Here is a 24,438-nt window from a genome sequence, read left to right on the forward strand (position 1 = left end):
ACAGTTGCGTTACATCAAGTTAAACTTGGAATTTAGTGACCTTGTACTGGGGTTCACAAAACTGTGAATAAGAGCCTCAAGAGGGTCAGATGATGCCCAAGCCGAGGAGAATGGAGAGGAAGGAGGAAAGAAAGTTGAATGACTCGTATGCTGTATGTACTATTTCTTAGAGGCAGAGACCACTGGGGTCACCTCTGTAGATTCAGAAGCAGATGGGCTAAGGGAAAGGTTTCATATTCACCAAAATAGTATATGGTATTTTGTAATACCAGAAATCTAATGAAGAACAGAAATTTTTAAGTGCTCATTTTTTACTAAAAATCTATTTTTCTGTGTTTGTCCTTTTCTAGCTATCCCAGGGTTTATTCCTGATCATGAACTGACCACTTCTGTTGAATCAAAGGCTAAAGTCAAGGAACACACTGAAGCTCCTCTATGGACCGAAAGTCTTTCCGCAAACAATAATGGTAACACTGTGGCCCTGATTTTATTATACCTTCACTCCAGAATTCTGGTATCAAAAAGTCACAAATATAGGGCTTTTGTGACTTTTTGCATTTTTACACCACTCACTCACTTGCTTGCATGTGTGTATCATTAGACTTTTAAAACAAAAGAGTGCCAATCAAGTCCAGGAGGAGGGAAACTGGAGGAACTTCTCTAGACAAAAGTATTAGTTCTATGGATAAGACAAATTTATCAAACAACATGAGATATTTGATAAATGTGGCATAAAGTACTCCAAAGCAGACTCAATTTTCCCCTCATGATAAATTCCACCCTATTTGTGGTGGTAAGGGGTTGGTAGAGGGTGTTCAAATATAACTGTATTTTTTAAAATGTTTTCCATCATCTAGCAAAGTCGGTACTGGCAGATATAGACTTTGGTTTTTAGGTGGTAACATGCACAGTGCAATCTCTTATAATAATCTAATTTGTCACACTGAGAAGCATTATATCAGACTATTATAGTATATAACATAGTAACATAGTTTATAAACCCGAAAAAAGACATCTGTCCATCCAGTTCGGCCTGTTATCCTGCAAGTTGATCCAGAGAAAGGCAAAAAAAACAAACCTGTAAGGCCCCTTTCACACGAGCGAGTTTTCCACGCGGGTGCAATGCGTGACGTGAATGCATTGCACCCACACTGAATCCGGACCCATTAATTTCTATGGGGCTGTGCACACGAGCGGTGATATTCGCGCATCACTTGTGCATTGCGTGAAAATCACAGCATGCTCTATAGTCTGCATTTTTTCACGCAACGCAGGCCCCATAGAAGTGAATGGGGCTGCGTGAAAATCACAAGCATCCACAAGCAAGTGCGGATGCGGTGCGATTTTCACGCACGGTTGCTAGGAGACGATCGGGATGGGGACCCGATCATTATTATTTTCCCTTATAACATGGTTATAAGGAAAAATAATAGTAGTCTTAACTCCTTAAGGACACAACCTTATTTCACCTTAAGGACCAGGCCATTTTTTGCAAATCTGACCAGTGTCACTTTAAGAGGTGATAACTTTAAAATGCTTTGACTTATCCAGGCCATTCTGAGATAGTTTTTCATCACATATTGTACTTCATGACACTGGTAAAATTGAGTTAAAAAAAATCATTTTTATTTATTAAAAAAATACCAAATTTGACCAAAATTTGGAAAAATTTGCAAATTTTCAAGTTTCAATTTCTCTACTTCTATAATACATAGTAATACCTACAAAAATGGTTATTACTTTACATTCCTCATATGTCTACTTCATGTTAGGAACATTTTAGGATTCACATTTTATTTTTGGGGGACGTTGCAAGGCTTAGAAGTTTAGAAGTAAATCTTGAAATTTTTCAGAAATTTTCAAAAAACTACTTTTTAAGGACCAGTTCAGGTCTGAAGTTACTTTGTGAGGCTTACATAATAGAAACCACCCAAAAATGACCCCATTCTAGAAACTACGCCCCTCAAGGTATTCAAAACTGAATTTTACAAACGTTGTTAACCCTTTAGGTGTTCCACAAGAATTAATGGAAAATAGAGATACATTTTCAAAATTTCACTTTTTTGGCAGATTTTGAATTTTAATATATTTTTTTCCAATTACAAAGCAAAGGTTAACATCCAAACAAAACTCTATATTCATGGCCCTGATTCTGTAGTTTTCAGAAACACCCCATATGTGGTCATAAACTGCTGTACGGGCACACGGCAGGGCACAGAAGGAAAGGAATGTCATATGGTTTTTGGAAGGCAGATTTTGCAGGACAGTTTTTTTTGACACCATGTCCCATTTGAAGCCCCCTGATGCACCCCTAGAGAAGAAACTCCAAAAAAGTGACCCCATTTTAGAAACTATGGGATAGGGTGGAAGTTTTGTTGGTACTAGTTTAGGGTACATATGATTTTTGGTTGCTCTATATTATACTTTTTGTAAAGCAAGGTAACAAGAAATAGCTGTTTTGGCACCATTTTTATTTTTTGTTATTTACAACATTCATCTGACAGGTTAGATCATGTGGTATTTTTATAGACCAGGTTGTCACGGACGCGGCGATACCTAATATGTATACTTTTTTTTATTTATGTAAGTTTTACACATGTGATTTCATTTTTTAAACAAAAAAATCATGTTTTAGTGTTTCCATAGTCTGAGAGCCATAATTTTTCAGTTTTTAGGCGATTATCTTGGGTAGGGTATGATTTTTGCGGGATGAGATGACGGTTTGATTGGCACTATTTTGGGGTGCGTGTGACTTTTTGATCGCTTGCTATTGCACTTTTTGTGATGTAAGGTGACAAAAAATTGCTTTTTTTACACCGTTTTTATTTTTATTTTTATTTTTACGGTATTCACCTGAGGGGTTAGGTCATGTGATATTTTTATAGAGCCGGTCGATACGGACGCGGCGATACCTAATATGTAATTTTTTATTTTATTTATGTAAGTTTTACACAATGAATTCATTTTTTAAGCAAAAAAAATTATCTTCTAGTGTTTCCATAGTCTGAGAGCCAGAGTTTTTTTCAGTTATTGGGCGATTATCTTGGGTAGGGTACGATTTTTGCGAGATGAGATGACGGTTTGATTGGTACTATTTTGGGGCGCGTGTGACTTTTTGATCTCTTGCTATTACACTTTTTGTGATGTAAGGTGACAAAAAAATTGTTTATTTAGCACAGTTTATATTTAAAATTTTTACGGTGTGTATCTGAGGGGTTAGGTCATGTGATATTTTTATAGAGCCGGTCGATACGGACGTGTCGATACCTAATATGTATCCATTTTTTTTATTTATGTAAGTTTTACACAATAACAGTCTGAGGGGTTAGGTCATGTGATATTTTTATAGAGCCGGTCGATACGGACGTGTCGATACCTAATATGTATCCATTTTTTTTATTTATGTAAGTTTTACACAATAACAGCTTTTTTAAAACAAAAAAAATGATGTTTTATGATGAGTGTCTCCGTTTTCTGAGCCATAGTTTTTTTTATTTTTTAGGCGATTGTCTCAGGTAGGGGCTCATTTTTTGCGGGATGAGGTGACGGTTAGATTGGTGCAATTTTGGTGGGCATACACCTTTTTGATTGCTTGCTGTTGTACTTTTTGTGATGTAAGTTGACAAAAAAAATTGTTTATTTAGCACAGTTTTTATTTTTTATTTTTTACAGTGTTCATCTGAGGGGTTAGGTCATGTGATATGTTTATAGAGTCGGTCGATATGGCTATACCTAATATGTCTACTTTTTTTCCCCCTATTTTTTTACAATTTTTTTTTACTTTATTTGGGGAAAATGACTTTTTTGTTTATTTTTACTTAAAACTTAAATTTTTTGGGGGTAAAACTAAATTGTTTTAACTTTATTTTTCACTTTATTTTTTGTCCCACTTTGGGATTTCAACTTTTGTGGGTCTAATCCTTTACAATGCATTCCAATACTTCTGTATTGGAATGCATTGGCTGTATGAGTAATACAGCTGGATCTCACAGGCTCATCACCGGAAGGCAGCGCGATGCCTTCCTTAGGCATCGCGCTGCCTTCCATGCCATCGGGTCCCCCCTACAGCCCTACGGGGACCCGATGGCACCGCTGATGTTGATAATCTTTCAGGGTACTGTAGTCCACCCATTCCAGTTATTACTTTAGTTGCCCTCCTCTGAACCCTCTCCAGCTCTGCTATGTCTGCCTTGTTCACAGGAGCCCAGAACTGTACACAGTACTCCATGTGTGGTCTGACTAGTGATTTGTAAAGTGGTAGGACTATGTTCTTATTACAGGCATCAATGTGCCTTTTGATGCAACCCATTATCTTATTGGCCTTAGCAGCAGCTGCCTGACACTGGTTTCTACAGTGTAGTTTGCTGTTCACTAAAATTCCTAGGTCCCTTTCCATGTCAGTGTTACCGAGTGTTTTACCATTTAGTATGTACAGGTGACTTGCATTATTCCTTCCCATGTGCATAACCTTACATTTGTCAGTGTTAAACCCCATCTGCCACTTCTCTGCCCAAGCCAACAATCTATCCAGATCCATCTGTAGCTGTATATTGTCCTCTTCCGTGTTAATTACTTTACACAGTTTAGTGTCATCTGCAAAAAATTATATTTTACTATGCAAGCCTTCTACAAGATCATTAATAAACATATTGAAGAGAATAGGGCCCAATACTGACCCCTGAGGTACCCCACTAGTGACAGCGACCCAATCTGAGTGTGTACCATTAATAACCACCCTCTGTTTTCTATCATTGAGCCAGTTACTCACCCACATACAGACGTTTTCTCCCAGTCCGAGCATTCTCATTTTATATACTAACCTTTTATGTAGTACAGTGTCAAATGCTTTGGAGAAGTCCAGATATATGACATCCATTGATTCGCCGCTGTCACGTCTAGAACTTACCTCCTCATAGAAACTGATTAAATTAGTTTGACATGACAGATACCTCATGAATCCATGCTGATATGGCGTTCTTTGCTTATTTTCATTGAGGTGCTCCAAGATAGCATCTCTTAGAAAACCTTCAAACAGTTTACCCACAACAGATGTTAAACTTACCGGCCTATAGTTCCCGACTCTGTTTTTGTAGCCTTTTTGAATATTGGCACAGTTGCTATGCGCCAATCCTGTGGGACATTCCCTGTCAGTATAGAGTCCTTAGATATCAGAAATAAGGGTCTGGCTATAACATTACTTAATTCTCTTAGGATTAGCGATTTGTCAATTTTAATCTTTTTAAGATGTCGCTGTACTTCTTCCTGGGTCAGACAGGATACTTTTAATGGGGAATTAACTTTTACATTCTGCATTTAATCTGACAGTTTATTTTCCTCAGTGAATACAGTGGAGAAAAAAACTATTTTATAGCTTTGCTTTCTCCTCATCGCTCTCAGCAACTTTCCCCTCATTACTCTGTAAAGGGCCGAAACCTTCAGATTTATACTTTTTACCCTTTAAATAATTGAAGAACATTTTAGGGTTAGATTTGCTCTCTTTGGCAATGAATCTCTCGGTCTCTAGTTTGGCTGCTTTAATTTATTTTTTACATATTCAATTTTTTTTCTTATGCTTTTTTAGTGCTTCCTTGCTCCCCTCCTGTTCTAGTGATTTAAATGATTTAATATTAGTTCTGGGATTTTTTCATTGGGATACTTGCCCAAACCATCACAAGTCACATCCACAAAAATAGTGCCTACAACATTCAGCAGCTGACCTGATTTTTCCATGCTTTGGTTCTGGGCACAGAAAATGCTATTTGGGGGCTACTGGCTAATTTCAGCATTATTTTTGTCATATGTAGGATGGGTAAGGTACTGGACCTTTGATTCCAGTCAGAGTTGTAACGGTTCCAGGAGCAGAGGTTGTAGATACACCTAGGCCCTGGTTTCTGCAATATCACAGGACACCAGAACTGTAAATAGCCTGTAATAGTTAAGCGGCTCTTTTATAGGTTTTGCTTGTGTAATATTAAATTCCTGCATGAACAAATTTAAGGAATTAGTGCTGCATGCTGGCCCGCAGGCAGGGCCGGTTTTAGACAAAATGTGGCCCTGGGCAGAATCAAAATTGGGGCCTCAAATCTTCTAATAATGTACTAACAACACAGTCACATTCTATCAATTTCGGCCCTCACAGAGTTATACACTCCTCACACAGATCTGCACCCTCATTGTCCCAGAATATGCCACATGCCCCTTTCCCTCACAGCAAGGAGCTCCTTCATACAGCATGTACCCCAGGACTGCACTGCACACCACTGGACCCTCCCTTACATGGCTGCTCACAGGCATACATATTTCCTCTCTCCCAAAGTACCTCCACGAGCTTCAGCAGTCCGTGCATAGAGAAAGCTCTGTCCTATACACATTTAGTCATGTGACCCTTAGTACCTTTCTGACAGCTGTCGTAAATGTTCAGCACGTGTCGGGTCTTTAAAGACGGTGCCTGGCCTGGAGCGGAGCTGGTGCCATAGCAACTGGGTGCCTGCTGTTTCATACCAATGTCCAAAAGGTTGGCGTGGTTTGGGGCTTGGATTAACACAGGTGACATATCTGTCATGGTCTTACCTTCTTGCTGTTCTCCTTAGTTTGACATGTGCTGGCGGCCATCTTGGTTTCTGGGTTTCTTGTAGCCTCCCACCCTGCGGCTTCTCCTTCCCACTGGGAGGAGCTGGATGCCTAGCTCATATATATAGGAGGTCTGTGGCTTCAGTTCCTTGCTTGGTCCTCCTGTGTTCACATGCTTCTAAGACTGCTGCTGCTTCTGGTTCCTGATCCTGGCTTCGTCTGACTACCCTGCTGGTTCCTGATCCAGGCTTCATCTGACTACCCTGCTGGTTCCCGATCCAGGCTTCGTCTGACTACCCTTCTGGTTCCTGACCTCTGGCTTCGCAAGACCCTGCTTCGGTTTAGCCATCCGTTTGGACTTTTGCCTTACAGCTTGATTTTCAATAAAGCCTTCTTATTTCCACTTATCTCTTGTTGTACGTCTGGTTCATGGTTCCATGACATTAGGACCAAGCCATGAATTCTGACGGTACAGGGCCATCCTCGCTACCTACGCTGGTTGCCAGACTTGATCAGCAGGATCACCTGTTGGGTCGGTTCGCTGTGGCGTTGCAAACCCTGCTTGAACGCACGGCTCATTTAGCTTCCGTTGCCGATGGGTCGGTTGTCGCTCCTGGGCCCGCTCCTACTGCCGCTCCGGTTGTTGCGCCAGAGTCTACCCCGACACCTGTTGCTGCGCCTGCGGTGTTTCGGGGTATGACCGGTTCTGCCCCCCTTCCACAGCGCTTTGGGGGAGAGCCAACTCAGTGCCGAGGTTTCCTTAACCAGGTGGGCATTTATTTCGAGTTGCTGCCACATGCCTTTCCTACTGAGAGATCAAAGGTGGGCTTCTTGATCTCGCTGCTCTCGGACAAGGCCTTGGCCTGGGCCAGCCCTTTATGGGAGAACAACAATCCGGTGGTTGCCGAGTTTTCCGGTTTTGTTGCTTCTCTTCGGAAGGTATTCGATGTGCCGGCTCGTGCTGCCTCTGCTGCGAAGCTCCTTATGTCCATCAGACAGGGTTCACGATCCGTAGCTGAATACGCCATTGAGTTTCGTACCCTGGCAGCAGAGGTGGGCTGGAATAATGAGGCTCTGGTCGCTGCTTTCTCTCATGGTCTCTCGGATGCCTTGAAGGATGAGGTTGCAGCTAAGGACCTACCAGTGGAGCTCGAGTCTCTTATTTCTTTCCTGATTTTGATTGACACCAGACTCAGGGAGAGACCTTCCTTTAAGGAGAGCCTGCGGAGGTCTTCTAACAGATTGGCGCCTACGTTTGCTGTCCCACCCGTGCCTCCCTCTCCTCCCACGCCTCCTGGGGATGACTTGTCTGGGGGTGAACCCATGCAGCTGGGGTTTGCTCGCCTGTCCGAGGGGGAGAGGGTACTCCGGAGACGCGAGGGCCGATGCATGTACTGTGGTCTCGGTGGGCATTTTCGGTTGGCATGTCCGAACCGTCCGGGAAACGCTCGCACCTGAGATCCTGTCGGGGGCAGATCTTGGGTGGAGTCTCCTCGTCCCCGGTTTCCCGTGTTGACAAACCACTGATCACTGTTGTCCTCTCCTGGGTCGGGGGCTCGGTGACGACCCAGGCGTTGGTGGACTCTGGTGCTGGTGGTTTGTTCATTGATAGTGTGTTCGCTGCCGCCAATTCCATTCCCCTGCAGCCTCGAGGTTCCCCACTGGCTCTTGAGGCGATAGACGGCAGACCTCTTCTGCCGCCACACGTGACTTAGGAGACCCTTCCAGTGGGGATGGCCATTGGTGCCGTTCACAGAGAGTCGGTCTGTCTCCAGGTTATTTCTTCTCCACACTACTCGGTGGTCTTGGGGTACCCCTGGCTCCAGAAGCATAATCCGACTTTCGATTGGAGATCGGCCAAGATCCTCTCGTGGTCACCGCAGTGTGGGGCTAGTTGCATCCATGGGCCTGTCAAGTTGCTGTGTACTTCCTCGGACTCTCTGTTGCCTCCTGAATACGAGGAGTACCGGGATGTATTCGATAAGGTGCGTGCGGTTGCCCTACCTCCGCACCGCCCATACGATTGTGCCATAGAGTTACAACCTGGTGCCGTTCCTCCTCGTGGCAAAGTCTATCCACTGTCGGTAGTGGAGAATGAGGCCATGGAGGAGTACGTGAGGGAGGCGCTTTCACGCGGACACATTCGCAAATCCTCGTCCCCGGCAGGGGCTGGATTTTTCTTTGTGAAAAAGAAGGGCGGTGAGTTGAGGCCTTGCATCGATTACAGGGGTCTCAATCGCATCACGATCAAGAACGCTTACCCGATACCCTTGATTTCCGAGCTGTTCGATCGCCTCAAAGGGGCCACGGTCTTTACCAAACTCGACCTGAGGGCGGCATATAACCTGGTAAGGATCAAGGCGGGCGATGAGTGGAAGACCGCGTTTAACACCAGGACCGGTCATTATGAATCCTTGGTTATGCCCTTTGGGTTGTGCAATGCGCCCGCAGTCTTCCAGGAATTCATCAACGATGTTTTCCGTGACCTGTTGCAGCAGTGTGTGGTGGTCTATTTGGATGACATCTTGGTATATTCTGAATCCATGGAGGCCCACATTCTGGATGTCAGACGAGTGTTGCAACGGTTACGAGAGAACAAGCTGTTCGGTAAGCTTGAGAAATGCGAATTTCACCGATCCCAGGTAACCTTCTTAGGTTACATCATTTCCGCTGAGGGGTTCTCCATGGATCCTGAGAAGGTTTCGGCTGTCTTACAGTGGCCCCAGCCCAGTGGTCTTCGTGCCCTGCAGCGCTTTTTGGGCTTCGCCAATTATTATCGGAAGTTCATCAGGGACTTTTCCATGCTAGCCAAGCCTCTCACGGATCTGACCAGGAAGGGCAGTAATCCCCAGGTCTGGCCGCTCGAGGCCATCCGAGCTTTTGAGGCTCTAAAGTCCGCCTTTGTGTCGGCTCCGATTCTGTCGCATCCCAACCCTGGGTTGCCTTTTGTCCTCGAGGTGGACGCGTCTGAGATGGGAGTAGGCGCCCTTCTGTCTCAGCGTAGAACACCAGAGGGTCCTCTGCTTCCTTGTGGGTTTTACTCCCGGAAACTGTCTTCCGCGGAGTGCAACTATCAGATTGGTGACAGGGAGTTATTGGCCATCGTGCAGGCCCTTAAAGAATGGAGGCACTTGCTCGAGGGCTCGGTGGTTCCGGTTCTCATCCTGACGGACCACAAGAATCTGACCTACCTCTCTGAGGCCAAGAGATTGACACCACGTCAGGCCAGATGGGCTCTGTTCTTGTCACGTTTTAATTACGTGGTCTCCTACCTACCCGGTTCCAAGAACATCAGAGCGGATGCCTTATCACGGCAGTACTCCGAGCTGTCCGGGGAGGAGTCGATTCCGACTTCGGTCATACCTCCGAATCAGATCCTGGCCGCCATTCGCACCAGCCTGACCTCTCCCCTGGGTGAGCAGATTTTGGCGGCTCAATCTGGTGCTCCCTCTGGGAGACCCAACGGCAGATGTTTTGTGCCTGAGGAGTTGCGCACTCGGTTGTTGCGAACCTATCATAACTCCAACGCCGCGGGGCATCCTGGAAAGAATCAGCTGTCCTGGGCTGTTTCATGTCTGTTCTGGTGGCCTTCTCTACGTTCCGACATCGCCGCATATGTAGCGGCATGCTCCGTTTGTGCCCAGAGTAAGTCCCCTCGGCACCTTCCGTTGGGCCTTTTGCAACCCATAGCCACCGGGGAGCGTCCATGGTCACACCTGGGGATGGATTTCATTGTGGACCTCCCTGCATCCCGAGGCCATACGGTCATTCTCATGATTGTGGATCGGTTTTCCAAAATGTGCCACTGTGTTCCTCTCAAGAAGTTACCCTCTGCACAAGAGTTGGCCACGATTTTTGCCAGGGAGGTCTTCCGGTTGCACGGTTTGCCCAAGGAGATTGTGTCGGATCGGGGGAGTCAGTTTGTGTCCAGGTTCTGGCGCGCCTTTTGCTCCCAGTTGGGGATTCATCTCTCTTTCTCCTCGGCCTACCACCCTCAGTCCAATGGGGCCGCAGAACGATCCAATCAGGCCTTGGAGCAATTCCTTCGTTGCTATGTCTCCGATCACCAAGACAATTGGGTTGACCTCCTGCCTTGGGCTGAGTTTGCCAGGAACACGGCGGTGAACTCTTCCTCTGGGACGTCTCCCTTCATGGCCAATTATGGGTTCCAACCTGCCGTGTTACCGGAGGTATTCTCTCCCCAGGATATTCCGGCTGTGGAGGATCACCTTTCCGTCCTACGTGCTTCTTGGGTACAGATCCAGAGGTCCCTTGAGGTCTCTGCGCAGCGCCAGAGACTCCAGGCTGATCGCAGACGAGCGCCCGCTCCTTCCTACCAGGTCGGAGACCGCGTATGGTTGTCCACCCGCAACCTCAACCTTCGAGTGCCCACTCCCAAGCTGGCGCCTCGCTTTGTTGGTCCCTTCCGAGTGCTTCGCAGGGTAAACCCGGTAGCCTATGCCCTTGCGCTTCCTCCTGGCATGCGGATCTCCAACGTGTTTCATGTCTCCCTGTTGAAGCCACTGGTGTGTAATCGTTTCACTTCCTCGGTTCCTCGGCCTCGTCCGGTCCAAGTGGGCAATCGTGAGGAGTATGAGGTGAGCAATATCCTGGACTCACGCCTGGTCCGCGGTCGGGTGCAGTTTTTGGTTCATTGGCGTGGTTATGGTCCAGAGGAGCGTTCCTGGGTTCCCTCCGCAGATGTCCATGCTCCTGCCTTGCTCCGAGCCTTCCACGCACGCTTCCCTCAGAAACCGTTCTTTACTCCGCGGAGGAGGGGCCCTTGAGGGGGAGGTACTGTCATGGTCTTACCTTCTTGCTGTTCTCCTTAGTTTGACATGTGCTGGCGGCCATCTTGGTTTCTGGGTTTCTTGTAGCCTCACCCTGCGGCTTCTCCTTCCCACTGGGAGGAGCTGGATGCCTAGCTCATATATAGGAGGTCTGTGGCTTCAGTTCCTTGCTTGGTCCTCCTGTGTTCACATGCTTCTAAGACTGCTGCTGCTTCTGGTTCCTGATCCTGGCTTCGTCTGACTACCCTGCTGGTTCCTGATCCAGGCTTCATCTGACTACCCTGCTGGTTCCCGATCCAGGCTTCGTCTGACTACCCTTCTGGTTCCTGACCTCTGGCTTCGCAAGACCCTGCTTCGGTTTAGCCATCCGTTTGGACTTTTGCCTTACAGCTTGATTTTCAATAAAGCCTTCTTATTCCCACTTATCTCTTGTTGTACGTCTGGTTCATGGTTCCATGACAATATCAAATTTATGTTTTGCTCCTTTCTTTTTTTCAATAAGATCAAACTTTACACTGCTGGGGATACCCTTTATTTAGCCTTTATTTTTTAAATGTTTCTGCCAAGATTCAAACTAACAACCATCTACATTAAAGGCAAGGACCTTAACCACTAAGCTATAGAGCTCCATGTTAAACTGCTGAAAACATATTATGGCTTAAAACTTCAGTAGTAGTTTCCAGTGTAATGTGCATTCATATATATCAGAAATACCATTTTCAATATTTTTTTTAGTAATTACATATTTATTTGTGCCACACAATTACAAAAAAAAATATAAAATGATACTGCCCCTGTATATGTATTCCTAATACATGAGACACTACTATAAGGTTTTTCTGCAACAGTTTAACATTGAGCTATATAGCTCAGTGGTTAATATTCTGGCCTTTAATATAAATGCTTGTGAGCTCAGCAGAAACATTTGAAAAATAGAAGCTAAGTAGGACTTAAATACAATGCTTTGGCATACCCCCTTCATGTTCATAGTTGCCGAATCCCAAGCTACAGTAACCTTGCTTCAGCACTCTCCCATGCCTGGCTGGGAGGGTTGCAACTCTTATAACCCTAGAGGCACACGCTGAACTTTGGGGTCTCCTTAATTCAAAAGTATAGCCAAAAGAAATCCAAGTCAGTGTCAGCAAGTCATAAACAGTTCAATCCATAATGGACAAAACTCTGTGAGTTTTTCTACCTGTATGTGAAATACGAAGATAAATGAATTTTGCAATATCCCACGCATACCATATGTGTCACGGTAGGGAACAGTGAGCCCTGAACTCCTACCTAAGCACTGTCCCTACCTATTTGCATGATCCACCCCAAATAGCAGCCCACAACTAGTCATCAGTCCCTTCCTATGTAAGTGCAGGGTCCGAATTGGTACGCGTAAAAAGGAGATAAAATAACAAATGACTAGCGACAAAATAATACAGAAAACAGAAGTCAAATTCAGAAATGTAGAAGCCACTTAACAAATCAGGCGCACCTCTGCCCTGTTGTGCCCTGCCCTGTTGTGCGCCAAAAACGGAAGTCTACGCCAACTTCAACTATAACTTCCGCCACTTGCTGGGGAAAGTTAAAGTAAATTCGGCGAGCGTTGCGAAGCCACGCCCCTTTTGTGCCAAGCACCACAAAGTCGCAAATTATGGTGCACAGATGCAATTGTGGCGTAAAGTCATTGATAAATGTCCACCAATGTCTCTTTTAATGGTCCTCAACCTTCTGTAAAGAGTCTGTTCTGTTCTCCCTCAGAGGTTGGTTCTTAGCACAGTTGCTTTTCTGGCAGCTTTTCCCTCACAGGCATGGTTTCACCCTGGATAGATTTATTTTCTCCTGCTTTAGCTTTTCTGGCTTACACACCAGCAGCTGCATATACATCCTCGCTCTTGGCATCACCCAGCAACTATCACTAAGAACTGCCAGTTAACTTTTCTTACCCATATACAGCCTTTTGGAATACATATTGCATAGTTAAGACATTTTATCCATTTGTGCCACTGACATTTTAACAGCTTTAGCAGTGAACCATATTGCTAAACCTTTTAGCAGTGAACCATTTGATAACTTTAGCAGTGAATCACTGGGTCACTGCATTGACACAATAAGTGTTTGGGGGACAGTCATGCAAACATATATTTTCTGGGTGTCACTTTAACTTTTTTGTTTTATTTGTAGGCATCTCAGATTTGTTTCATGAAAATGTCACAACACTACTGAAAAAGGTAAAACTTCAGGGAACAGTTATTGACTACATGGTGCCAAAAGTTATCCTGAAAATCTAGTATGGGCCCAAAAAACTCCAAGTTGGATTATAGTATTAATTACTGATAGCAGGTCTTCTATGGGTCAGTAGCTGGCCAATATCAGCAGATATTGGATATATTGAGGCCCCATACTCGGGTCCATACCCATACTATGCCTTTTGCATCATTACTACTAGCATCAGGGATCAACCCAAGGCCTTAGGCGTGTTGATAACCTTTCACTAATCCACTCCAGAGTAACAACGAATATGCATATGTGTCTGTACTGTATGTATGAATGATTGAAGTATTTAAATGTCTTGCAGGCTGAATTTGGTACAGAGTAGCCCCACTGGAACCGCCCAACCTTGTCAGAGTCCCCACTGATCCCCCTTCTTGATTGAGTGGCAGGTCGAGCATATGCCCTGCCTCTCCATCTATTCTCTATGGGGGTCGCTGGAGATGGCAGAGTACAATGCTGGCTATTTCCAGTGGTCCCAAAGAGAATAAATGGAGCAGCAGGGCATATGTGTGACCTGCCACACCATCAAAAAGGGGGAACAGGATCCGTTCCTGGGATCAGTCAGGGTCGCAGAATCTGACCCATTATTCATATAGTTATGCCCTATGGTATGGAGAGTATAACTTAAAAACCTGGACAACCCCTTTAAATCCTCCACCCCTCCACCAGCATCTCTTTACATGGCAGCAGTGATGCCTGTAAATACAGAATATCATCACTGCCGCCATGTAAACCATACGTGTCAGTACTGGAGAATGTGACGCACTGTGCAGAATTTTTCAGTCATAAGTCCAACCCACTTTGCAGGTCATAACCTTTAACAAAGCCCAAGCAAAGGTTCTAGAGGAGCAATGTGAGCAAAGGGCACAAACGGAGGGTCATACCTGAAACAGAGGCATTAGGGTCACCTGAGGCAGGGTAATAGTGGGGATCCTGGAAGAGGGGTAACTGGAGAAGAGGCAATATTAGCGGTGCATTGACAGTGGGGGCATCTGCAGCAGGGGCATTAATGGGGGTGCACCTAGAGCAGAAGCATTAGGGTCACCTGAGGCAGGGTAATAGTGGGGATCCTGGAGCAGAGGTATTAGGGGGGCAACTTGAGAATAGGCAATATTAGAGGTGCATTTAGAGTGGGGGCATCTGGAGCTGTGGTACTAATAGGCTAATAGGGGTGCACCTAAAGCAGATGCATTGGGGGGGGGGACATGGGCAGAGTCCCCCCAATGCCACTCTGAACTCTGCAGAGAGCAGCACACATTCATAGAGCTGATTCTGCTATAAACAAATCCCCTATTTCCCCCTTACAGTCTCCTACAGCTCACTACTGTCACACACCTGATAAATCAGTCCAGCACCGCAGAGGAGTCCTTCTCTCCAGCAGCCACAGTTTCCTGACAGCAGGGAGGGCAGAAGGATGGCCAGACATGTTCTCTCCTCCTTCACTGCCAGCACCAGGGAAGTTTAGAAGATACTGCGGGACCTCCTGTACAATTTACACCAGTAGGAGGCTGCATCACTGTTCTATACTGTAACCTAGTGGCTACAATAATTATCTCTCCTGAGAAACAAGATAAATAATTACTCTTCCATCTTATCTCCGGGAGCAGGTCACTGGGGGCCTACCAAGGAATCCCCCGCCTCCCCGGAGGGCCAGTCCGAGCCTGTCTAATCAGTAGGTCATGAAATCATACCATAGGAAAACCTTTATACTAAGATTTTTTGAGATACCAAGTGGTAGATTCCATAGACCACTATTCTAAAATGTCTCTCTTTTGCAGAATACAAGTACAATCATCATTGCTATTAGCGTATTTTTAATTGTACTTATAGTGATCTGTGTGATGCTTCTGAAATTAAAAGGTGAGTCAAATTATTTAAAGGTTTTGTTTGGTTAAAAATACCCTAGTAGGAGTTTTGAGTTAACGGGGGGTCCTTTCAGGAACCCGAATGGAGACTGCCTATAGTGAAGGTTTCTCTGTGGAGGACTCAACATATCAATGCATTTCATGAACAGGCCATAGATTTCAATGGGCACTATGTAATACTTAATTTCCACCATGGTGGCACAGCAGGGAAATTAAAGACTTCCTAAGGCCCCTTTCACTGAAGCGAGTTTTCCGTGCTGGTGCAATGCGTGACGTGAACGCATAGCACACGCACTTAATCCTGACCCATTATTTTCAAAAAAATATAACCTGTCCTATTCTTGTCTGTTTTGCGGACAAGAATAAGCAGTTATATCAATGGCTGTCTGTGCCATTCCGCAAATTGCGGAATGCACACGGACGCCATGCGTGTTTTGCGGATCCGCAATTTGCAACAGTCGTGTGCATGAGGCCTACATCTGATCACTGAGGGTCCCATGTAATCACCTTATTTTATTGGGGACTCTTAAGCTGACATTGTATTCTAAAACTGAGGAGGCTTTGTTTTATGGAAAGACCCCATAAACCTGGTCTTTGGATATCTAGAGACATAAAATAGAGATGGCTGATATTTAGTATATTGGTTGAATCCATCTGAAGTTTTTAGTAGGGTGAATTAAGTAAATTATGACGCTTTATCTTTGTCTAAGATGCGCAAAATTACTTTTTCCCCATTAGGTCAAAAAAGAGGACGTTACCTTTTAGGCTTTGATCCACAGTAAGTATCAGCTGAACTGTCTCTGATCTAATTTGTAAATGACATATTATTTTAGATTTATTGCATGATTTTATTTGTCGTTTTAAACAAAACTTCACAGTTTTACAAAAATATTTCACGGAACAAGCCTAATGTCATAATGGATTACTGAGCATCCCAAATATAGCCAATAAAATGATGACTCCCTTAATATATTAAAATATGGAGTTACGACATCCAATAATCCAATGCCAATGGTGTAATGACTCACAGGGATAGTTAAAACAAAACATGTTCAAGTACCTTTTTATGAGCTAATAGAGAGGTGTTCCATCTTCAGGACCCTTATTTAATAGCCACCACAGTGAACTGCTACAAGGGCATCTCTCGATCTGGAAAACCTGTACAATACTTGAATAGACCGTTTGTTAAAATGAAAATGATGTCATGTTTTATTGCACGCGCTGGCTGGGAAATTTTAGCTAAAGGGCAAGAATTCAGCAAAGGTGCATGATTTGCGACCCATACTTAAAAGAGGACCTTTCATCAGTTTAGCCCTAGCCTAATTATGGTCTTACCTTATAGGGCGGCCCCCACTGATGCCATGGCACTTTTTTTTTCCAAAGACCCCCCTCCCCCTGTTCTTCCGCTCCTGGCCCCGTTGATTTCAACACCTTATATTATAATGAGCCGACTCGGTTATACTAGGTGGAGACTTGCAGTTTCGCTGGGGGCGGTTCTCCCTGGCTGTGAGCTCATCCAATCAGAGCGCACCGCTCATAGCCAGGGAGAATGAGCTCCTCCCTGGCTAAGAGCGGCGCGTTCTGATTGGATGTGCTTCTCTCTGGCTAAGAGTGGTGCGCTCTGATTGGATGAGCTCACAGCCAGGGAGAAGAGAACAGCCCCCAGCGAAACTGCAAGTCTCCGCCTAGTATAACCGAGTCGGCTCATTATAATATAAGGCGCCTGCTCATCTCCAGGGGATATGATCACTACTGCAGTGCACATGTGAGGTTACCGGGACGGGAGCTACTGCACATGTGTGCCTATGCGGGCACTTTTTCCAATAGTGTGCAAGCATGGCCACCGCTGCTGGATTGCAGAGTGGTTGTAACCCCTGGAAATGAGAAGTTTATACGGCTCCAGGTGCTCTTTCTCTTTCTCATAGAATGCTTCTCCATACCACCCTCTCTCATACAGACTAGTCTCCATGTAGCTGTTTTCTCTAATATTGCTCCGTACGGTTCCTCCTCTCTCTTCCTTACACACTGGTTCACACACAGACTGGTCTACTCCCCCCCCCCCCCCCTTTTCCCAGACTCTCCATACTTCCTCTTAACCTTCCAACACAGGGACAAACCTTCTCCTCTGTGATACAGGACCTTTCTCCATGGACCTACACAGATGTGGTTAGGTGACCAAGCAGGTTCTTCAACTGTAACAAGATGTGCAGGGCAGAGGAAGGAGCATTGCTGATCTCTTCATCTCCCTTTTTGCCATGCTGCCCATGACCCCAACCCTATAATTATAAAGAAGGTTGTGAGTGATTGAGGGGACAGGGGACAGATGACTTTCTATTCCCCCACAGTTTTAAACTGTATCTGTATCTAGATGAGGCAAACATAGTTGAAAATGATCCCACTGCCAGCGAACCAGATGCATAAATTACCCCATTAAACATTACAGAGCATGCTTGGATAATGGGATGTTGATACTGTTGGTTCTTAGATTGTAATAGCTTCAAATAAGTTTTAAGGGCTGATCTTGGATATTATGGCAGTACTCGAGTAGCCATTATAGGTGACCAGAGTCATAACATAAAGCTCCTGGACCCTAATACAAAATCTTGAATACTCCCCACCTACCTCTCATCATTTAGGTAGTGATCGGTGATCTACCAGAGAATTTATAAATGTTTGAGTGACCCCCCACAAACAATAGAACTGGTGTCCAATGACCCTGCTCACCCTTCACTTCATAACCACAGTGAAAGGTTTGAAAAGAGTTGAGCAGTGAGGAAGAATGGTGTGTTTAGGACGCCTGCTCTAGTGATCAGTGGGGGCTCTGTCTAATGGTAGGTGATAAATGTCAGTTGGGGAGAAACCTTTGACTAAAGGCATTCCGTGAGATACAGTGGATATAAAAAGTCTACACACCCCTGTTCAAATGTCAGGTTTCTGTGAAGTAAAATGAGACAAAGGTAAATAATTTCAGAACTTCTTCCACCTTTAATGTGGCCTATAAACTGTACAACTCAATTGAAAAACAAACTGAAATCTTTTAGGTAGAGGGAATAAAAAATAATAATAATAATAATATGGTTGCATAAGTGTGCACACCCTTAAACTAATACTTTGTTGAAGCACCTTTTGATTTTATTACAGCACTCAGTCTTTTTAGGTATGAGTCTATCAGCATTGCACATTTTGACTTGGCAAGATTTGCCCACTCTTCTTTGCAAAAACACTCCAAATCTGTCAGATTGCGAGGGCATCTCCTGTGCACAGCCCTCTTCAGATCACCCCACAGATTTTCAATCGGATTCAGTTCTGGGCTCTGGCTGGGCCATTCCAAAACTTGAATCCTCTTCTGGTGAAGCCATTCCTTTGTTGATTTGGATCTATTCTTTGGGTCGTTGTCATGCTGAAAGATGAAGTTCCTCTTCATGTTCAGCTTTCTAGCAGAAGCCTGAAGGTTTTGTGCCAATATTGACTGTTATTTGGAACTGTTCATAATTCCCTCTAGCTTAACTAAGGCCCAAGTTCCAGCTGAAGAAAAACAGCCCCAAAGCATGATGCTGCCACCATCACGCTTTACTGTGGGTATGGTGTTCTTTTGGTGATGTGCAGTGTTGTTTTTGCGCCAAACATATCTTTTGAAAGTATGGCCAAAAAGTTCAACCTTGGTTTCATCAGACCATAACACCTTTTCCCACATGCTTTTGGGAGACTTCAGATGTGTTTTTGCAAAATGTAGCCTGGCTTGGATGTTTTTCTTTGTAAGAAAAGGCTTTCGTCTTGCCACTCTACCCCATAGCCCAGACATATGAAGAATACAGGAGATTGTTGTCACATGTATCACACAGCCAGTACTTGCCAGATATTCCTGCAGCTCCTTTAATGTTGCTGTAGGCCTCTTGGTAGCCTCCCAGACCAGTTTTCTTCTCGTCTTTTCATAAATTTTGGAGGGACTTCCAGTTCTTGGTAATGTCACTGTTGTGCCATATTTTCTCCACGTGATGAAGACTGTCTTCACTGTGTTCCATGGTATATCTAATGCCTTGGAAATTCTTTTGTGCCCTTCTCCTGACTGATTACCTTTTAACAATGAGATCCCTCTGATGCTTTGGAAGCTGTCTGTGGACCATGGCTTTTGCTGTGGGATGCGACTAAGAAAAATTCAGGAAAGACCAACTAGAGCAGCTGAACTTTATTTGGGGTTAATCGGAGGCACTTTAAATGATGGCAGGTGTATGCTGCCTCCTATTTAACATGATTTTGAATGTGATTGCTTAATTCTGAACACAGCTACTTCCCCAGTTATAAGAGGGTGTGCACACGTATGCAACCACATTATTTTAGGTTTTATGTTTTCTTTCCTCCACCTAAAAGATTTCAGTTTGTTTTTCAATTGAGAGGTACAGTTTATAGGTCACATTAAAGGTAGAAAAAGTTCATAATTTCTTTGTCTCATTTTTTTACAGCACAGAAACCTGACATTTTAACAGGGGTGTGTAGACTTTTTATATCCACTGTATATGTATGTCAATGGTGTGCCATGGGATAATTTCCTACAGTACAAAATCCCTGGAAAATCCCTGTAAGGAAATCTTATTGGTTGTACTTTCTTGCAACAAAATCTGAGTTACTGTATATTGAATCCCTCATGTCTTATCCGCAGTCTTGAACTAGTCACCCATGTTGAGGAACCACCCAGCGAGATACAGGCTGAAGAAGCAGACCCCAACAAGGCTGAAGAGGACAAAGCTGAAACTAACCATATAGGAAATACAAGCGAAGCTAAAGACTGATTCATAAAGTCAAAGGGGATTTCTGTCTAGTTACTTGGATCGTCTATATTTCATCTAGGGAAATCGACCACACCTTGGTTTTTATGCATCACTATTCACATTTAGAAGTTGGATCATCTGGAACCATAAAGCTTGAGGGGGAACGCTATATAAAAACTTGCTTAAATGGCAATTCTTTTTTTTTCTTTCTTTCTACATGTTCTTGTCCACAGGTGGCAGTATATCAGGACAATGGCTGAATAATTGAGAAGTAATTATATCAAATAAATTGTTGCCCAGCAGGATGCGACAATGGGCACATGAGGTTAAAGCAAATATTAAATGTATGTTGTATCCTGAGGAATGATGAGTGACCTATGAAAATATCAATTATTTTTAACACTTTTTAAAGTATGTAGGAATGCTTATTGTACAATTCAATGGAATGTCTCTTTAAAGGGTTTGTCTGGTTTCAGAAACATTTTTGAATGGGATCCACTGTTCAGAACCTTCATTTATTAGACAAACAAACTACATCTGTGGATGCTGGAGACTGTCATGTCCGTGCATTACATACTGTCATGTCCATGCATTATGTAATACTTTACTTCTCCTCTGGGGGTACTGCAGATACAGTGAACTCATGCTGGCAAATATCTGTAAAGAATAAATCAAGGCAACTCGACGTACTGTAGATTTCTTGAAAACGTTTCACTCGTTCTTCCAACGAGCTTTCTCAATTCTGAGTGACTGTACAAAAATTCCGGGAATAAATATGTAACTGAATCCACATCTGGTAATTATACCCAGCATGGGGTCAGAGGTCATTATACCCAGCATTGGGTCAAAGGTGTTGATTCCATTATCCTAATTGGAGTCAGTAGGTGATAAAGACTTCCCAGAAAAAGGTGTCAAGACAGCATTGTATGTGGCAGACAATAGATGTCTAACCCCCCCCCCCCCCCCACCACCTCTATTCAAGCTTGGCTTCTCCATTTTTGCGTAGATGGCCTCCTTCACGCCTTTTTCTGGGAAGTCTTTATCACCTACTGACTCCAATTAGGATAATGGAATCAACACCTTTGACCCAATGCTGGGTATAATTACCAGATGTGGATTCAGTTACATATTTATTCCCAGAATTTTTGTACAGTCACTCAGAATTGAGAAAGCTCATTGGAAGAACGAGTCAAACGTTTTCAAGAAATCTACAGTACGTCCAGTTGCTTTGATTTATTCTTTACAAATATATACCATGACCTGGATAAATGAGAACCTTCACAGTCATGCTGGCAAGTTCTGCCACAGATTGCACCTCATTGGAGTCCAAGCAGCTGACTTCCTTAACCCCTGCCCGACTGCCATACGGCTATATACGTGCTATTTGCACATACCCCGTGCAGCTAGCACGTGTATAGACGTCATGACAGCTCTTTAATCCAAATGCTGCAAAACACTTGGATTAAAGCTTCTGCCCCTGCACCGCTGCTGTCACAGACAGCATACAGTCCAGTAATGCCGGCAAGGGACCAATCAGAGTGGTCCCTTGCCGGCAATCGATCCGATTGGTTAGTCTGTGCAGACCAATCGGATCACGGCAGTGTAAAAGTGTCTGTTCCAGGCTCTTATCTCCAGATCAGAGCCTGAAATCAGGTAATGTGTCCTCGTGCCCCCCGATCTGTGGGCCCCATCTGTGCCCCTCATGTGCCCATCCAACCCCCCTTGTGAGCCCTTCCTTTTTTGCCGGGGAGGCACTCTCCCGTTCGGCCATCTGTCCCCCCCTGCCCCTGATGCGGTCCCCCCCAATCCATGTATCCTGCCGCCATCTGTGCCCCCTGCCCCCGATGCGGTCCGCCTGCTGTATTTGATGGCGGCAGCTCCGTTCCTGAGCCGCCGCAATCAGCAGCGAGTGTCAGTTGTATGCTGACACTCTGCTGTAACCCCTTAGATACTGCGGCCCTCTCTCAACCATCGGGGCTGGCACTCTGCGATAGCAGCGCCCGATGGTTGCCATGGCAACCGGACGCTTTGCAAAGGCGTCCGATATTGCCATCTACAGGAAATCTGATAGTACTATACTTTGCAATGCAAGAGCATTGCAAAGTACAGTACAGCCATCATCCCCACTGGATCTTCAATATCCAAGTGAGACTTAATAAAAAATAAAAAAAATAATAAAAGTAAAAATAAATAAATAAAAATTTAAATAAAAAATAAAATAAATGGCCTTTTCCTATAAAAAATAAAAATAAAAATAGACATATTAGGTATTACCGCATCCATAACAACCTGCTCTATAAATATATCACATAATCCACCCCATCCGATAAACACCTTAAAAAAATAAAAACTGTGTAAAAAAAAAAAGACATTTTGTCACCTTACATCACAAAAAGTGCAACACCGAGCTATTAAAAAGGTGTATGTCGAACAAAATGGTACCAATAAAACCATCACCTCATCCTGCAAAAAATAAGACCCTACATAAAAAAATAAAAAAAAAATTAAAAAAACATAGCTCTCAGATAAAAAACATCATTTTTTTATTTCAAATATGCTATTGTGTTAAAGTGAAAAAAAAAAAAGTGTACATATTAGGTATTGCCGCATCCGTAACAACATCCTCGATAAAAATATCACATGGCCTAACCCCTCAGGTGAACACCGTAATTTTTTTAAAAAACTGTGCCAAAAAAGCCATTTTTGTCACCTTACATCACAAAAAGTGCAACACCAAGCGATCAAAAAGGCATATGCCCCCCCAAAATAGTACCAATCATGTACCAATTTTGTTTTAAAAAATTCTATTATTGTGTAAAACTTAAATAAATAAGAAAAAGTATACATATTAGGTATTGCCACGTCCGTAACAATCTGCTCTATAAAACTGTCACGTGACCTAACCCCTCAGATGAACTCTGTAAAAATAAATAAATAAAAATATTCCAAAACAACCAATTTTTGGGTCACCTTGCCCTATAAAGTGTAATAATGTATAATCAAAAAATCCTATGTACCCAAAAATGTCACCAATAAAAATCTCAACTCTTTCTGCAAAAAACAAACCCCTGCAAAATACGATCGGCTGAAAAAAAAATGGCGTTCAGAAAATGGACACACAAAAACATAATTTCTTTTTCAAAAATGCTTTATTATGTAAACCTAAAACAAAGAAAGTAGACATATTTGATATCACCGTGTTTGTAACAACCTGCTCTATAAAAATAGCACATGATCTACCCTGTCAGATGAATCTTGTAAAAAAAAAAAAATGTGCCAAAACAGACATTTTTGGGTTACCTTGCCTCACAAAAAACGTAATATAGAGCAATTAAAAATCATATGTACCACAAAATAGTAATAAAACTGGCACCTTGTCCCCTAGTTCCAAAATGGGATAACTTTTTGAGAGTTTCTACTGTAAGGTGCATCAAGGGGGCTTCAAGTGGGACATGGCATCTAAAAACCAGTCCAGCAAAATCTGCCTTCCAAAAACCATATGGAGTTCCTTTCCTTCTGCCCCCTGCTGTGTGCCCTTACATCAGTTTACAACCACATATGTGGTGTTTCTGTAAACCGCAGAATCAGGGTAATAAATATTGAGTTTTGTTTGGCTGTTAACCCTCAATGTGTTAAAGAAAAAATGTATTAAAAGGGAAAATATGCCCAAAAAGTGAAATTTGGAAATGTCATCACCATTTTCCTTTAATTCTTGTGAAACACCTAAAGGGTTAACAAAGCTTGTGGAATCAGTTTTGAGTAACTTGAGGGATGTAGTTTCTACAATGGGCTCTTTTATGGGGCGTTTCCACTATGTAAGCCCCACAAAGTGACTTCAGATCTGAACTGGTACTTGAAAAGTGGGTTTTGGAAATTGTAACGTCCTATAAAAAAAATCTAATGACATTTACAAAATGATGCCAACATGAAGTAGACATACTGGGAATGTTAAGTAATAAATATTTTATGAGGTATCACTTTCTGTTTTTAAAGCAGAGAAATTGAAATTTTGAAAATTGCGAATTTCTCAAAATTTGGGGTAAAGTTGGGATTTTTTCATAAATGAAAGTACATGAAGTACAATGTGTCACGAGAAAGCAATCTCTGAATGGATTGGATAAATAAAAGTGTTCCAAAGCTATTACCACATAAAGTGACGCATGTCAGATTTGTAAATTT

At 43.5% G+C, this 24,438-nt stretch overlaps 1 protein-coding gene across 2 annotated transcripts in view; it reads left to right on the top strand.

The window, feature by feature from the left end:
• Window positions 1-20,623, top strand: part of LOC122928325 (T-cell immunoglobulin and mucin domain-containing protein 4-like) — a 61,158-nt gene extending 40,535 nt beyond the window's left edge. Inside the window, exons 4-9 of one of the 2 annotated variants that reach the window (XR_006387872.1) lie at window positions 351-467; window positions 13,539-13,585; window positions 15,236-15,300; window positions 15,407-15,488; window positions 16,232-16,271; window positions 20,151-20,252. Coding sequence is in view for 1 of the 2 variants with exons in the window: in XM_044281062.1 (XP_044136997.1) it covers window positions 351-467; window positions 13,539-13,585; window positions 15,407-15,488; window positions 16,232-16,271; window positions 20,151-20,280 (416 nt within the window). In the remaining variant the exon portion in view is untranslated. Of the gene's footprint in view, window positions 1-350; window positions 468-13,538; window positions 13,586-15,235; window positions 15,301-15,406; window positions 15,489-16,231; window positions 16,272-20,150 lie in introns of both variants that reach the window. The other variant, XM_044281062.1, reaches the window with a different exon arrangement.
• The last annotated feature ends 3,815 nt before the right edge of the window (window positions 20,624-24,438 follow it).

The sequence above is a fragment of the Bufo gargarizans genome, chromosome 2 (genome assembly GCF_014858855.1).
Source record: "Bufo gargarizans isolate SCDJY-AF-19 chromosome 2, ASM1485885v1, whole genome shotgun sequence".
Taxonomy (NCBI): Eukaryota; Metazoa; Chordata; class Amphibia; order Anura; family Bufonidae; genus Bufo; species Bufo gargarizans.